We start from the raw sequence: 16205 nt of genomic DNA on the forward strand, positions 1-16205 counted from the left end.
CAGCTGGGGGGATTTTGGGCTCTGCTGCCAGGGAACAGGGACAGGGCAAGAGGAAACAGTTTCAAGCTGTGCCAGGAGAGGTTCGCTTTGGGAAGCAGGAGGAATTTCTTCACTGAAAGGGTGGTCAGGCATTGGCATTGGCTGGGGCTGCCTAGGGATGTGGTGCAGTCCCCACCCCTGGAGGTGTCCAAGGAACAACTGGGTGGGGCACTCAGTGCTCTGGGCTGGGTGACAAGGTGGGATCGGTCACAGATAGGACTCAGTCGTCTCAGACATCTTTCCCAGCCTAAATAATCTTGGGATTCTGTGAAAACATGTGGTGGAGCTGTTGGTTTATATCCTTTCATTTTAGCAGGGTGGAAAAAGGAAGTACCCCTGATGTTTCCTCCTTGCTTGAACCTGTTCCGTCCTGACCGTAGCATGTTGGGATGATGAACTGTGCTGCACCCTGCCGGAATACTGATATGGATTGAGCCAGGATGGTTGTCCAGGGGTTCTGCTTGTCTTTTGTTCTGGTTGTTCCCTTTTCCCTCCAGGCTCCTCCAACTGAAGTGCAACTTGCCCAGACTTGCACTGCACAGAAGTGGGAGGGCGCTTTGAGGCTGATACAAGCACAGGTCACCTTTGGGAATAGCAGACTTCAGGGATGGAAGTTAAACTATAACCCTGGGCCAGTATGCTTTTGGTTTCTGAATGCCCGAGGGGAAAGGGAGGAAGTGGGAGCAGAACAGGGAATTTCTGCCGGACAGAGCATCCTGCCCACTTGGTTTCAAAACACTGATGTAGGGAAGTGCACTGCAAGCAGGGAATGGCTGTGCTTGCTCTGGATCCATGGGGCAGCGCTGCAGGCGGCTGGAAGGGGGTGTGGAGGAGGCATTCTCAAGAAAACAGGGAGCATTCTTGATGCATTGGCATCAGTGGCAGAAGGGCAGGGGTGTGAATTCGGGGAGCTGTGCTGCCTGTGCACCTGGGGTGTCTGGCTGCAGCAGGCACCTAAATCCTGGCTTTGTTCCTGGGACTCAAATTCCCTGTGCCTAAAGCCTGGGTTTATTCCCAGGACTCAGATTCCCTGTGACATCTCCAGGCTGTTACTTCACCCCTGTGTTTACATCCTCCCAATGCTCCTTGATTGCTTAACTGCTTGTTGGACTCTTGAGAATCTCAAAGGAAACTCGGGAAGTGCAAAGTGGGATTACTTGGCCATCCTCCTCCTGATGTTTCTGTATCTTAAACAGAGCTGTGATAGCAGTGGGAGAATATAAACATCTGGAGTTGAAAAAAGTGCTGCAGAAGCTCTTGTGCAGCCTGTGGAGATCTCGCCCTTTTTGGGAAATAATGGCCAACACCAATTATCCTGCACTAAAAAGTATTTTCTTTCTTTCCCCTTTTCTTTCCAGATTTTATATTCAGAGCACCCATTAAATTAAGCAAAACAGGAGAACTCCGAGAAGAATATGAAAGCCAGCTAAGGAAGGTGAGTATTTTGGATACTTGTGCTTTCCTTCCAGAATAACTCGGATTTCCTGCAGGAATGCCATCCTACCTGTAGGGAAACCTGAAGAGTTCTTTTTTCCTGTTCTGTAACAAAGGTCATTTATTCTCTCTATACTGTTCAGCCAGTTCATATATCCTTAAGTGAGCATGTAGAAGCCAAATTTTGCTGTCTTAGTTTGCCTTCCAGAACATGGAAATGTACCTTCTTTGGAGTGACTGTTCGGTTGTAGATGTAATTCCATAAAGGCTTTTGCAGCATAAGGCATCTCCTTCTCCTCAAAAACAAACTTCCAAACCAGAGCTTTCTATTTCTTTTTAGCCAAGAATAAAATGTGGTTTAAAGACCAGGAAAAAAAAAAGATAAGAGAATAAAAGTTTTTCAGCTAGCTTGGAATTAAAGGCCATGAAAATATTTTTTTAGATTTTTGATCTTTTTGATCTTGTTTTCCCTTGAGATGGGTCCAACTCCTCGCTGATTATTTTACCTGCTGGGTAAAAGTAACCTGAGGGGTTTTTCACTGTTGAAGAATTTTCTTTGGGCTTTCACTTGTAGATCTCAACAAATGTAAAAAGGCTGATAGAGTTAGAAAAACAGCCTTGTCTGAGTAGAAAAATGGGTGATATTTCAGATAAGTAACTAGTCTGGGAAATGCATATGTGCAAGGAGACAGTTAAAAAGTGTGGAAGGGTCTTCCCTCCTGCTTCTTCGCGTATGGAATTAGCAGTGACACTGTTGGGCAGTGTCACTGCAGGTTACTAAGATAGCTTTGGCTGACTATTTCATTAACTGATCATGGGAATTGCAAGTTCTTCTCCAACTGAGGTGACTTGGCAGGAAAGCAGGGACACTTTGTGTGCAAAGTCGTGGGACTTGTGGCATTTTCAGCAACAATTCTCTATCGAGTTTAAGGAAGCACATTTGCAGCATGGTCGGGCTGCAGCTGAAAAGTTTTTTACATCTACAGCTTGACTTCAGCAGAAAGATACCATGTTCAGTCCAGTGCCAACACTTCATCTTTCCCTTCCAGTTAGAAGGAAATATTTTGCCATGTTTCTGGCATTTGGGCTTTTTTTTTTGTCTTGTTCTTGTTCAGGCAGCTGCTCCCTGCCAGATAAAACTTGCATTTTTGTGCAGCTCAGCTGAAAGAGCCGTGTGGGAGGAGATTCTTTGAATCGTCATCTAGGAGGAAATGGCAGTGAAATTTTGTTGGTGAAATGACAGCTGATGATGTAGTCATATTATTCATAGAATCAGAATAGAATCAGAGAATTATTTAGATGGGAAAAGCCCTCAGAGATGGAGTCACTCTCTCACTGCCAAGGCCACCACTAGCCATGTCCCCCGTACTGCATCCATATGGCTTTTAAATCCCTTCAGGAATGGGGACTCCACCACTGCCCTGAGCAGCTGGGTCAATGACTGGCTACCCTTTTAGGGAAGAAATTTACCCTGATATCCAACCTAAACTTCCCCTGGTACAACCTGAAGCAAAATTGTGACAGTTGCTACTTACCAGGAGTTTCTTGGTATCTCTGAATTTCTGAATTAGGCAGGAGGAGACAGGAACTCGGGTTTGGGAATCTAAACTTGTATATGACTGTGTTTCATCCCAGCTTCCCTGCCTGTGGAATGGGGATAACCTGGGCTTTCCTCTTGGAGCATTTCCAAACCTTTTTACATCTCCCAGGTGTGAGTTGTTTTATATATCTGAGCTCTTGACCCACTTCCCTGCCTTTTGCAGTTGAAAACAAAGTGGTACCATAATTATGTACTGAAGAAATTTTATTTGACGTGGATTATCTCTTTGCTAAATTTTCTCAACTGGCTTTCAGAATGAGATAAACATTTGCTGTCTGTGCAGGATAGCGAGATTGGGCTTTCCTCTTTGGTACCCTTGGTGCTCTTGCATTTTATGTTTCTCCAGAGGAGGCTGTCATTTCTGTGTACTAAAACCCTAACTCATCCTGTCCAGCTGTCTTTCTGTCACAAGCAAGTCTGTTGCTTGTAAGCACACACAGTGGGAGGGAAACTCCTACCTGAGGCATGTGCTGACATGCAGCTTCCCCGAGCCAGGGCAGAAGGAGCAGGCTCCGGGAGGCAGCAAACCTGGACAGTTTGTGGAGAGAAGAGAAGATACCAAACGTGAGTTGACCAAACTTTTGGAAATAAATGCTAGTGTCAAGAATGATGGTCCTGAAACGGGCGTTTCTTGAGTGAACAATTACTGATTGCTTGTATGGCATTTTTTTTTCCCCTACAGCTGCGGTATTCAAAAGGACTAAAATGTATTTTCTAATAACTGTACTGTTCACAGCAGCTGTTGGTCCTGCATCCAGTGTTTCAGAGGTGCTACTCAGATAACATGAGGTCCTTCTCCCAGGGTACATGTTTCACACTACATTGTTTCAGTTTCTTGTCCTCCTGCCCCAGCACAGCATTGCCATGTCTGGAAGGAAATTCTCTGGGAGACAGTTTACATTAAGGCTACTTCAAATTATTATTTTTGTAATTAGTGCAGATTTTATTGTTACAGTTTGATTTTGTTTGCAACCTTAATTTTGGATGTAAATTCTCTTTTTTATCCCATTAATTAGGATTAGGATTAGGATCCTGCTGTTGCCTTTTTGATTTCACTGTCAGCAAAGCTTGGGTTGCCACCTCACACTGATTGTGCCACAGATTTCTTCAAAATCTTTAAATATTCCTGTGTGTTGTTACATATTCCTGTGTCTTTTGATTTTACAATTTTTATAATTTAGTCAGAAAAGTGAGTATCTTCCTTCCACATGAGAAATAAAGGAGGGACACACGTGCTGGGTAATATTTCAACCAGTCCAAAAAGAAAAAAAAAAATCTTTATCATAAACCTGATGCGAATTTGTTTTTCAGATGCTTCAAAAAAGGCAGAAATGCTGTTGACTTAGAGCAGGCTGTTCATCATGTCTGCATCATGTGGTCACAATCTATGTTAGTCAGACACTGTTGTAGTTATTGCTTGAGATTATTAATAGATGAGGAATTTAAAGATACATCTTAAAACAACTCTAAGCAAGGAGTCAAACCGGTCTTTGAAAATATTTGCTGAACACCCACAATCAGCCAAACAGTAGAGTTTTTCCTGGTTTCTGCCTTGTTTCCTCCTTGTTTTCCTCCCTGTTTTTCTCTTCCTTATCTGTGGGGGCTTGGATTCAGTAGGATTCGGGTCCTTCCCAATTTGAAAATCACAATGTGCTTTCCCTGTAATGCCTTGTGAAGTCTGTTTTCTTTGTTATCCTTATGTCCATACTTTTGGGGGGTTTCCCCTCCTCCAGCAGAGAAGAAATATACTAAATATTTTTGGAAGAAAGAGGAGTTGTTGCATCATTCCCCACTGCCTTTTTAAGTTAGGGAGCTTCTTAAGCACCTGAGATGCCCAAATATGAGGAAAAGCCCAGGGATCTGAATTCATAGTGCTGGGTTTCATGAGCAGGATGAAGATGTGTTAATCAAAGGTCTGGATAACTTTTGCATGGAGAGTGGATGGAGGAAGGAGGGAGGATCTGTTCTATATACAGATACATTGGACTATTCCTGGGCTGTATCTAAGTTGAGGAAGAGGCAAGACACAAGCTGGGAAAATGTCTGGCTGATGGAGGGAGGAGGGAGCTGGTTACCCTGGGCAGGGACAGTCAGGTGGTGTTATCTGAAGTGTGTTCTGCCAAGCCTGTTCATCAGGAAAAGGTGGTGGAAAGGAAGAGAAAAGGGGTCTTGTTGGTTTTGATAGCAAGTCTGAAAAAAAAAAAAAAAAAAAAAAAGTCCTGGCAGAAAAGGGGAGTTTGATTTCTTAGGTGGGGGCAAAACAGTGCAGCAGGACAGGCAGCCTGTCAGAGTCCATGCACCTTGTGTCCCAGATCCTGGCATTCCCTTGCACTTCTCTGTGTTTGAAACTGAATTCGAGCTTGGAGCCTGGAGTCAGCTGTCAGGGCTAAGGGGGCCTCTCTGGATCCTCCTCATCCCAACACGCTGGTGGAACAATGGGATTTCATCTCTTGTGTAGCTTTCCACATGGGAATTGCTGCATCTCACCTTTTATTTTAGGTGATGCTGCTTATGTGTCTGCCAAATTGTGTGTGGAGCATGTCAGGCCATCATAAGGCTAAAACTGAAATATCACAGCTTGCTTGAAACTTGTTTTGCACATTTTTATATGTAGTAAGATCACCTGCAAGTAGAGAAAAGCTTTTGTCTCTCTATTTTAGAAAATACAGTGGCAGACAAGTCTTTGTCCAGCCTTGGGCCTCATGGTGCCTTTGTTGTTTTGCAAAGAAGATAAAATCCATGATACTTGTGTATAAAACACAAATGTGATACAGAAGCAAACCAATCTTCACATTATTGTGTGAGAGAGGCAATGGCTCTATTCTGGAGTAGAGAAATGAAGGCACAAAATGAAACAATGTGACCAAACTCTCAGTCTTGCCAATCTGTAAGTGTAGCACTTGAAATTATAACTACTTAACCTCTTTTGTCATTATTTCCAGCTGAGAGAAGAGAAGCTGCAAGAAGAAAAGACATCTGAGGATCTGATTCACAAGTTCATTCTAGATGACATGGACGTAGGGAAAAGAAAAATGGAGGAACAGCAGAAAAAGGATGAATCTGTAGTGCTGAAAGGGAACCAAGACTGTGTAAGTAAGCTCATGCTTTTCCTTCCTGCCCACATATCAAAATTTTCATTCTTTGGCTTTCCAGGATTCTTCAATTGAGTTTTTACAGTTTATGAAGGCTATGAGCTGGTAGATTATAAAGATCCTGGTTAATGAGGACTGTCTTCTAAGGTCTGTTATGACTGCAGATGTTCTTCTAGAGGTTTCTGTCCCCCATTTTGCCCTCTACTGTGTGACTCTTCCTAACACAGCAGATCCCATCAGCTTTGGGGATATCCTTGGTCTTCAGGCTTGTGTGCATTTCCATGAACATTTCTCCATGAATCTTCTGCAGTTAAGTTGTACAACTGAAGTTCAACATGTTCTTCCTGCTGACTTCTGCCTGTTTCCCATTTCATTTGGGAGACTCTGCAGGAAATGCTCTTAAAATTTCCATTTGATAGCCTGACCCATGGGGGCTGAGTAACCAACACCCTGTAGTAACCTGTATTGTAGAATTTCCCACATTTTCTGATGAATAAATCACCTTTATTTGATGACTAACAACTATATGCAGAAGCTATGTGCTTATTTTTGTATTATTTATGCCATATGTCCTCTCAGTATAATCAGAAATGGGGGATTTGGGGATCTTTAACACTTTTGCAAGAAAGAACTTTATTTCCCAAGTTACTATTTTTGTTGTACATGTCAGCTAACTCTTCCTTGATTGACTTCAGTTTCCTGAACGTCTCTCGGATTCCGAGAATGAAGAACCATTCCAGGGCAAGCAAACACATCGGTCAGCTTTTGTTTCCAAGACCAGTGCCTACTCCTTTGCTCTCCTTTCAGGGTAAGATGCTGAGAATTTTTAATGTCCTTTAAAGATGTTCTTCTGACTTGTTTTAAACACACATTAAATGCTCTAATTCAAATGGTGGTTCCAATCTAAAATAAGGGAATTTTTTTTCTGGAATTCTAGAGCAGACTCATTGGTAGAACGTGGTGTCTGTCTGATTACTTCCTACCTGGAAGTTAAGGAAGTTAATGTTCATCCCATGAAGGAGAAAAATCATTGCCTGTAGTTTTAATCCATTAGTCAGAAGTCAGAATTCTGTAGGATGCACTCAAGAGTGCTGGTTCCTTCTCCAGCACAGATATGAAGGAATAGCATCAGCCACGAACAGCTGAATAACCAGGTGTGTTTCCACATGAGAAGCAAAGGGGTTTCCCCAGCTCCCTCATTTGCACTGACCTCAGTTCTGTATGAGCCATGGGCAGAGGTGTCCGTGTGTTCAGTGTGGAGCCTGTGAACAGACCAGGGCTCTGCTGCAAATCCAGGATTCCTGGATCCCTTTTCCCGAGGGCATGGAACGTATCTCTGCCAGCCAGGTGCTGCCAAGGCTGATGCCTCTCCCACAGGTAGCAACTGCCAGGGCTGTTGAGCTGGTTGTTCCTAAGGTCACGAACCCCTTCTCACCCATCTGCTTTTCAGGAATTTAATCTCCAAGGTGGAGAGGAGTCAGAGCTGCAACGACACCATTCAGGAGAGATCCAAGAGCAGGCAGAGATCAGCCCCAGCCATCAAAACAAAGGTACAGGCAGTGTCTGGATACAGGTTCCTGTGTGTAAATGTTCTTATCTGAGGTTACACAGCACTTGTAATCTGGAGTTATAAAATATGGGCTTTGTGGTGCTGTATTATTGCCACGGGGCAAATCGCTTCCTTGTGGCTCCCAATAAAACCTGATGGGTTAGGAATTACTAAACAGAAAAGCTGACAGGTGTCAGGGTTCTTGTGTAGCACTGGAGGTTAATTGGAAGTTGAAAGGGTTCTAATCAGGCTTTTGTTTTGTGATTCATTTTGTTTTCAAGGCTGAATTCCCAGCCAGGTAAAGAAAAATCTTTTAGAAGTTTAGGAAAATAATCCTCTCTCCCTTTCTCTCCAAAGCTGTTTAAACAGAGCAAAACTCATTGTTTTCCTGACATCAGGGTACATTGGCACTTCCATACTATAGAAGATCCAAAGTCTTCATAGGATCATGGAGTAGTTTGGGTTGGAAGGAAGCTTGAAGCTCATCCAACCCCGTGCCCTGGGCAGGGAGACCTTGCACTGTCCCAGGTTGCTCCAAGCCCCATCCAGCCTGTCCATAGACACTTCCAGGGATGGGGCAGCCACCCAGCTGCTCTTGCTGGGATGTTCTACCCCCTCATGCTGACACCTCTCCTTCTTGGGATCGGTTTCATCCCTGATGGAGAAGGAGAGGGTTCAGATCCAGAGATACCATGAGGAACAGAAACCTGTGCAATCTGCCATCTGAGCTGATAGAAGCTGGACTGAGCCCAAAGCAAAGATCCATAACTTACCTTCCTTCCAAGGACTTTCTTCTTTTTTAAGAGGATGCCTTATGGATGTGACCAGTTAGAGTTCCACTATTCCAAAACTTATTTTGACCTCAAAATAGGTGAGTAGAAAAAACCTCTTTTCAGACTAAGCAGGAAAAAGCTGTTATTGTACACACTAGCTGCTGGATAAAAATATTTCATCTCAGTGCTAAGAATAAGACCGTTTGCAGTTGTGTGTGTTGTTTCCTCTCTGCTTTATTTGTGCCAGGATTATTGACCAAGTGTAGCAGCATTCAGGGACTGTCTTAGAGAAGACAAGAAATACTGCTCTTAATCACAGAATCCTCCATGTTGGAAGAGACCTTTAAGGTCATCTAGTCCAGCCATCAGCCTAACACCACTAAACAGGCAGATTTATCCAGGTAAAGAGAAAACATATTTCAAGGCCAGGTTGGATAGGGCTTGTAGGAATCTGGTCTAGTGGAAGGTGTCCCTGCCTATGGAAAAGGGTGGAATGAGATGGTCTTTAAAGTCACTCCTCACCCAAAACATCCTGTGATTTTGCCATTGGAGTGGCAAGAGCAGCTCTTAGACTGAAATAAATTTGACACCCAGATTTTGCTGGACCCCGGAGTGTCCAGCACACGTCCACATCAGCTGTGGAAGGTGCTGTGACCAGCAGAGGCTGTCGGGGACGGCTGTGCATGGCAGCCATCCATTCTCCCGGTCTCCTCTCGTGTGCTTGTCCGTGTGCAGCTCCATGAGCTCCTCTCCCAGCTGTGCTGCCTTACCTTGCAGGTGCTGCCCGCCACGGGCGCGTCGACGCCGCTGCTCGGGGTGCTGTCGTCCACGCAGAACAACCGCTGCCTGTCCGCCCCGGACCTGACGGCCGAGAAGCGCCTGGTCCTCAACGCCGTGTCCTCCCTGTCAGCCCTGCACAGGCCGGAGCGATCCATCAGCCCCGAGAGCAACGACAGCATCTCAGAGGAGCTCAACCACTTCAAGCCTATCGTCTGCTCCCCGTGCACTCCCCCAAAGAGGCTTCCCGATGGCAGAGTCCTGAGCCCCCTCATCATCAAATCCACCCCCAGAAACCTGAACCGGAGCCTGCAGAAGCCAACAACCTATGAGGCCAGTCCTAGAATACTGAAAAAATGGGAGCAGATATTTCAGGAGCGTCAGATCAAAAAGACTCTCTCTAAAGCAACCCTTACATCCTTGGCTTCAGAGCCTGGGGAAGACATTGTGGTTCCTGATATCACCAGCTCCAACAGTTGCACTAAGGAGCAGCCACAAGTGCAGGATGATCACCTTCCACCTGACGCAACAGGAGAGCCTCGCCCTGAGCTGGATTTCTTCCCTTCCGTCAGTGAAATGAAGCTGGGAAGAGGGAGTGAGAAGAACAGAGGTTCACAGGCCTTAACCACTGATGACAGTGCTGCTGAACCAGATGTGAGATCAAACATAACCTCCCTAAACATAACCTCCCTAAACACACGAGTGGCTGAAGTCCCTGATCTAAAAGTGAATACATTCACGGACAAATCCTGTCTTAGTCTAGGCCCAAAACTGCTGAGCAGGAGACTCATGGGTGTCAGCACATCGCTGCCTGACAGCAGCACGCTCGGAGTCCCCATCAAGCCATCGGGGAAAAAGCAGCTGAAGTACCTGAACAACAGCGAGTTGATCAACGTACAGAACAGCACCTGCAATTCCGTGGGGAACATCATCGGGGAACAGCCGCCGCTGCTGCGACGGGGCCGCAAGAGACGCTGCAAAACAAAGCACTTGGAGCACAACGGCTCCGTCAAAAGACTGAGGCACGTGGCAGGGGAGGTGGGCCTGCCTCCGGAGGTTCGGGACGTGGAGCAGAAGCTCCAGCAAGAGGAGGAGGACAGGAGGTTGGCCCTGCACCTGCAGCGGATTTTCGACAGCGAGAACAGGACAGTGGATAGACGGAAAGTCCGTGTGGATCGGTATCTGCTGCGGTCCAAGAGCACTCTGGGTGCCAAGTAGCACTGCTGGATGATGTTGCCTTTCTAGAGGACAATGAAGTTTATCAGATTATCTTATAGGAAAACTATTTTTTGCCCTAGTTCCACCCACGCAATTGTTTTTCTGTTTCGGTGGTAAGACATTTCTAGGTCCAGTTCAGAGAAAAGCCAGCGTCCTTTCAGATTTAAAAAAACAAAAAGAGAGAGAGAATGAGAAAAAAAAATCCTCCAGTCCTCTCTGGTCCTTTGGTCTGAAGGAATTGTCTGTCATCCCTGTGAATACACTGCAAGGCCTCCACACACAGCCTGGCACACCTGGGATCCCCAGCTAGGAGGGTTGTGACCATGGGGTATGAGGACCATCCCTTGCAAAGGGAAATCTGAGCTCTGCTCATGGAAATTGTCTGAGAGTCTTCTCCTCTCTGCCTGCCCCATTTTCTCCCTCAGGCTACCTCTGGTTGTGGGGTCAGCCTCTTATCTGTGCTCTGTATTTCTTCTGGGGAGTCCTAAACAGAGTCCTCCCTAGTACTTCCAAATGAATGTATCTCACTGTCTGCAGCAGCAGTACAGATCATTCATCACTTTCTTGAAGCAGAAAGCCAAATGCAGTGAAAAGACATAAAATAAGGATTTTACTGAAAAAACTGGTAGGAATTTGTAATTTCGTGTTCATGACAGGGGAGAGAGCCCAGCTGGAGCAACACACTGAGCACTGTGAGCTTTTCTCCCAGTGCATGTCTTTTCCAAACCAAGAGGGTTTCCTGCTTTTCCCTATAGTGTTCAAGAAAGGGAGACGCTGGCCAGGGAGTTTCTGGAAGGACGTTCTCCCAGCTGCCACATCTCTTGCTCAGCTAAGAGCTCTCAGCACTCCTAAGGCCTGTCCTTGCATGTTCCAGAGGAGCACCCAAGAGATCCAGCACGTTGCTGTGCTCTCCAGGCAGGCGAGATGGGACGGGAGCCCAGCTGTCCCAAGGGCTGCCCTGCCCCTGCTCCACCTTCCTGCCTTCAGGCTCAAACCAGTAAGAAAGCTCAGGTGAGCCATACACTAAAAACTTCCAGGCATGAAGCCGAGGCTGGTGCAGAGCTGGCTCAGAGCCTGGGCTTGGTGGAGCATGTGTTCTCTGCCCAGATGTGCCAGGCTGCCCTCTGAGTGTTTGTGACCCTCTTCCATGGATTAATTTCATGGATTATTTCCAGTAACGTGGCTCAGAAGGTACCCTTCCAACTTCCAGTTGCTGCCTTGCAGAGTATTCACTGGGACCCTGAGGCCATGGGGACCTTTGTCTGGGGCAGGGGTGTTTTTGGGATGAGCACAGTGCAGGGGCAAACTTCCCTATGGATCTTGTGAAGGGAGGGCAGCCAATACACATAAATGCACATAAAAAGACTGCTGCATTGCCCAATTTCCTCTATCTAAAAATGGTTGAATTTTCTCCCTCCATCTTAAACAGTCAAAAAGAAAACAGGAACTGCAAGGGCCCTGGCAGGCGCTTTTTTTTTCCCTTAATCGAACTGGATTTAAAAAAAAAAACAAACAAAAAAACCAACAGAAAAGAAAAAAGAAAAAAATAAATCCTATATTTTATTGGGTAAAATTTATATATTTTAAATACTATATTTCAGCAGATCGACACTTTTGTTTTGAGAAATCTTATAGCAGTGATTCCATAATATATATCTCTATCTCTGTATCTCCTTGCCACACAAACTGCTGGATGGTTGAAGTTGTACCTGGGGTGGTGAGACCAGGCCTGCTCTGCCTTCCCGGCACTCCGGGCCCTCCTGCGCCGCAGCCTTGGCAGGTGCTGCTTGAAAGGGCACTTTGGACCCAAACCAAAACCTGCTCCTCTGTCCAGATGTGAATTAAAAGGAAATTAAGGAATCAGAGCCTTGACTGGACCTAGAAGAACAGCACAGAGAGAAGTAGTGATGGCCTGGATCTGCCCTTGGAGCTCAGGAGGGAACACCACAGCTTTAACTCAGAATCCATGCTGTTTTTCCCAACATTTTGAGCTGCAGTATGCACTTCCCTGGTGCATTTAGGTTTAGAATTATTTTTACAGGCCCCCTTTTCTGCAGCTCATCCCTGGAGCCCCAAACAGACTTCCCTACACAGTTCTCTTTTTTCTCGTGGTGTTTGTGGGGGTTCAGCTGGGCCTGGGCTGCTTACACCACAAGAAAAATAGATTTACACGCTGAATGTATCTTTTCTTTCCCCTCTTAAAACAGATTTCACAGCCCAATGCACTAGGCCAGTGTCTTAAATACCTTCCTTTGAAAAGATTCTGGAAATACTGAGGGGGTTTGTGCATTAATTTCCTGGTCCCAAATCCAAGCTGGGCAGAAGTGAAGGAGGCAGTGCCTGGACTGGAGCTTGTCCCCAGCCAAAAACAAGCTTCATGGGACCTCTCATGCTCCCAGCTGCCCCCAAAATAGAGATCCCAGCTCCCCAAGCATCACGCACAGGCCATGGCATCTGTGTTCAAAGAGACCTTTGGATGTGGAATCACAATCATGTCGTGGAAGGGTGGCGGCAATGCAAAGCCAGGATGAATGTTTTATTAATTTAACACTCTAGAAGTTTGTGTAAGCTTGCACAAAACAACAAAAATTGTAAATAATTACACTCAAAAGGGCAGGAATGCCCAGCCTCTCCCCTGTAAAGGTCAGAAATGACACCACCTTTACCAGAAATTGTGCCAGCTGAGAAGGAAAATACCTCCTGCTGAATGGTGGATGCAGCACGAGATGAAACCAAGTATTTATTCACACTTCTCTAAAAGTCCTTTGTAACCCTCAGCTGCCTTCCCCCCCGGATGAAGGCATTCCTTGCTGGCTGTGGGACGGGCATGCGAGCGTCTTCCCAAAATGTGAAGCTGTCCAATCCAGAGGGGCTGGGGTTGGTTCCATGACAGAAGGACTGTGTCTGCCAAAGATGCCACCGACTCCCAGAAAGCTGCTTTCTGACCCTCTGGAGCTCTCTGGCCAGGAAAAGCCGTACAGAAAGCTCCATGTTTGGAGTCAGAGAGATGAGATAAATGAAGGAAAAGTGCCAAAAGGGATCACGCCAGGTGATTGTATGACGTTGTTCTATATTGTCAGTATTTCTCTTCCAATGCTATTGTACATGCAGTGCACAGCAGTCATGAAGTGTATAGCTTGAGCAAGCGCTTCTTTGTATTTTCTCAGTGAAAGCAAAGGGGGAGGTTGAAGCCTTAAAGACTCTCACTGATCTTAGAAAACAAGCCTTTAGCAATGCTCCGATGGCAGAGCTCCTCCTGGGCCTGTCCTGTCTGCCAGCTGGCCAGCGGAAGGTTGGCAAAGAGCTCGTCCCACACACACGAGGGGAAGCGTTTCGGGAGAGCCCGGATCCTCTGGCTCTGTGGGGGATGCGGGACAGAAACTCCCACTGTCCGTGGTGGAGCCCCACGGGACGTCCCGGGGATGGAAGCGCAGCACAGAGCGGGGATGATCCCCGCATGCACCGCCCTGTCCCCTCTCCATGTCTGTGGAACTCCATCCCCTCTGGAGTTAGCTCCTCACTATGCAAACAGGAAAACCTTCAGCTGGGCATGGACGGGGGGGGGAGCGCCTGGTTTCCTTGGGATTTGCTGTCGAACTGTTCAAAACCAATCTCGATGTCGCTACACTTTTTCTCCAGTAACGCTTTAAATCGTTGTGCTTTCGTGTTCTCCACTCGCCAGCACAGCACTGGCTGGCCACAGACTCTCACAGTCGTTCTGGTCCCCGCTGAACCCCCATGGCTTCACCTGAATGTGTTACAAAGCAATGGAAGGCACCAAAGGACCGCTGACTTGCATGTGTGAAATGTGTGAGTGGAATGACATGCAGGCATCTGTCATGTTGTGGCTTCTGTTGTTCGAAACAGAGTAAATCTTGCTTGTGAAACAATTGTCACAAACCAGAAATATGCCAACAAATGTGTACAAATAACAGTGTTTGTTTTAACAGCAACCGGGACCTGAACTGCAGGGCAAAGGCTGAGGTTCAAACAGAATAAAACCAGATTCTGACAGTGAAACTCCCCGCTTCTTGCTGTGCTTGGAAACAAGCAGGATCCTACTGCTGCTTGTCCCAGATAGGTGACACTTGCCTCCATCTGAAGGAGGTTGTGGTGTAATTGCAGAATCACAAAATCATGTGGTTGGAAAAGCTCAGAGGCCCAAGTTACACTTCCTCTTGGGATAAACCCGTTTTAGTCCAAGGCTGATCTCCCAACAGCTGGGTTTGGGCTGGGGTTAATCCAGCTGTAGATCCCAGGGAGCCCAGCAGTGTCCGTGTGGCAGAGCTGAGCCCTCTCCTGCTGGAATATGCCTGTGCTTTCCATGTGGGCAGGGAGAGGCAGGTGCTGCTCGCCCATCCTCTCTGGATCCCTGGCATTTGCAGCAGGACATACTCAGGCTGTCCTTTCTCCACTTCCAGCTCCGCTGGCACCTCCGTGTGACCGGGAATGCTGCCAAAGGCTGCTCAAGGACTTGTGTCTGCTCCACTCCCACCCCCTCTGCTCTCCCCAGCACTGAGGACAATGTGCGGTTTCCTCCGGGAATGTCCCGGCACAGCCAGGGCAACAAGCCAGACCCAATTCACACCAAAAGGAACAAAGGTACAAAGAGGCTTGTTAATAACAGACTTGAGCAAATACAGGTGAAAACCCATCATTTGCTCTCACTATAGGGAGATGCATCTGCCAGGAGACTGGGGCTGTTGTTGATTCTTTTAACATGAAACCAATAATCCTACATCAAAGCAGCTAAATTGGATCGGTCCAAATGGCCATCCAGCTTAGCATCGCACCTCCTGCAGTGGAGAACAGGGTTCTTTGGCGTGGCAGCTGGGGCCAAGCTGTACACAAAGGGTCTAGTTAAGGAGGAATAAACAACATCCTCCTCGCATGGCTTGGCCACACAACAGGGCTGCTGTATCGTGTTGGAGATCATAGAACTGTGGAATAGTTAGGGCTGGAAAAGGCCTTCAAGGTCATCGAGTCCCCCAGCACTGCAAGGCCACCGCTAACCCATGTCCCCAAGTGACAGATCCACACGGCTTTAAATCCCTCCAGGTATGGGTACTACACCGCTGCCCTGGGCAGCTGTGCCAGGACTGGACAGACCCTTTTGAGGTCGGACGGGGCTTGGAACAACCTAAAGTGGAAGGGTCGCCTGCCCATGGCAGGTGGTGGGGCTGGATGCGTTTTAAGGTCGTTCCCAACCCAAATCCTGCGATTCCATGATGCGAGCACCTTCTCCACGTCACAGGGGTGGCGGGCGGGACGGACTGCATTTCCCAGCGTGCCGCGCGGCGCCGGGGGGGCCGGACTTCCTCCCGCTCCACCAATCAGAGGCGCCCAGGTGGCGCGGGCGGGGCGGGGGCGGAGACGGTGAGAAGATGGCGGCCAAAAGCGGCCGGAACGGGCTCCTGGACAAGGTAAGGTGCGCGGGGCTCCTGAGCCGCCCGGAGCGTTCCCTGCCCCGGCCGGGCCCCCGGGCAGCGCCCCGCCGGCCCCGGGCTTCCGCCTTTCACTCCTGAGTATCCCTTCCTCTGCCCTGGGCATCCATCCTTCGCCCATGGGCATTCCCATCCCCGAGCATCCCCATTCCTCAGCATCCCCTCCCTGAACATCCCCATCCCTCAGCATTCCCATCCCTGAACATCCCCATCCCTCAGCATCCCCATCCCTGAGCATCCCATCCCTGAACATCCCCATCCCTCAGCATCCCCATCCCT

General features: G+C 47.5%; 2 protein-coding genes across 3 annotated transcripts in view; both read left to right on the plus strand.

Annotated features, from left to right (window-relative positions):
• The first annotated feature begins 746 nt into the window (after positions 1-746).
• On the plus strand, positions 747-14502 carry RNF169 (ring finger protein 169). Of its 2 annotated transcripts, none has more exons than XM_015649629.3 (5): positions 747-1474; positions 6016-6162; positions 6861-6973; positions 7616-7715; positions 9265-14502. In XM_015649629.3, exons 2-5 carry the CDS (start codon positions 6085-6087, stop codon positions 10480-10482), a joined length of 1509 nt encoding a protein of 502 aa, XP_015505115.1. In that variant the 5' UTR covers positions 747-1474; positions 6016-6084; the 3' UTR covers positions 10483-14502. The 2 variants fall into 2 exon arrangements, with proteins under 2 accessions (XP_015505115.1, XP_015505205.1); XM_015649719.2 differs by lacking the exon at positions 747-1474 and adding an exon at positions 1493-3637.
• Positions 14503-15827: 1325 nt separating this feature from the next.
• SPCS2 (signal peptidase complex subunit 2) overlaps positions 15828-16205 on the plus strand; it is a 4204-nt gene continuing 3826 nt past the window's right edge. Inside the window, exon 1 of the mRNA XM_015651625.1 lies at positions 15828-15905. Coding sequence (XP_015507111.1) covers positions 15867-15905 — 39 coding nt within the window. The 5' untranslated portion in view covers positions 15828-15866. The remainder of the gene's footprint in view (positions 15906-16205) is intronic.

This window comes from Parus major, chromosome 1 (genome assembly GCF_001522545.3).
Source record: "Parus major isolate Abel chromosome 1, Parus_major1.1, whole genome shotgun sequence".
In the NCBI taxonomy this organism is placed as follows: domain Eukaryota; kingdom Metazoa; phylum Chordata; class Aves; order Passeriformes; family Paridae; genus Parus; species Parus major.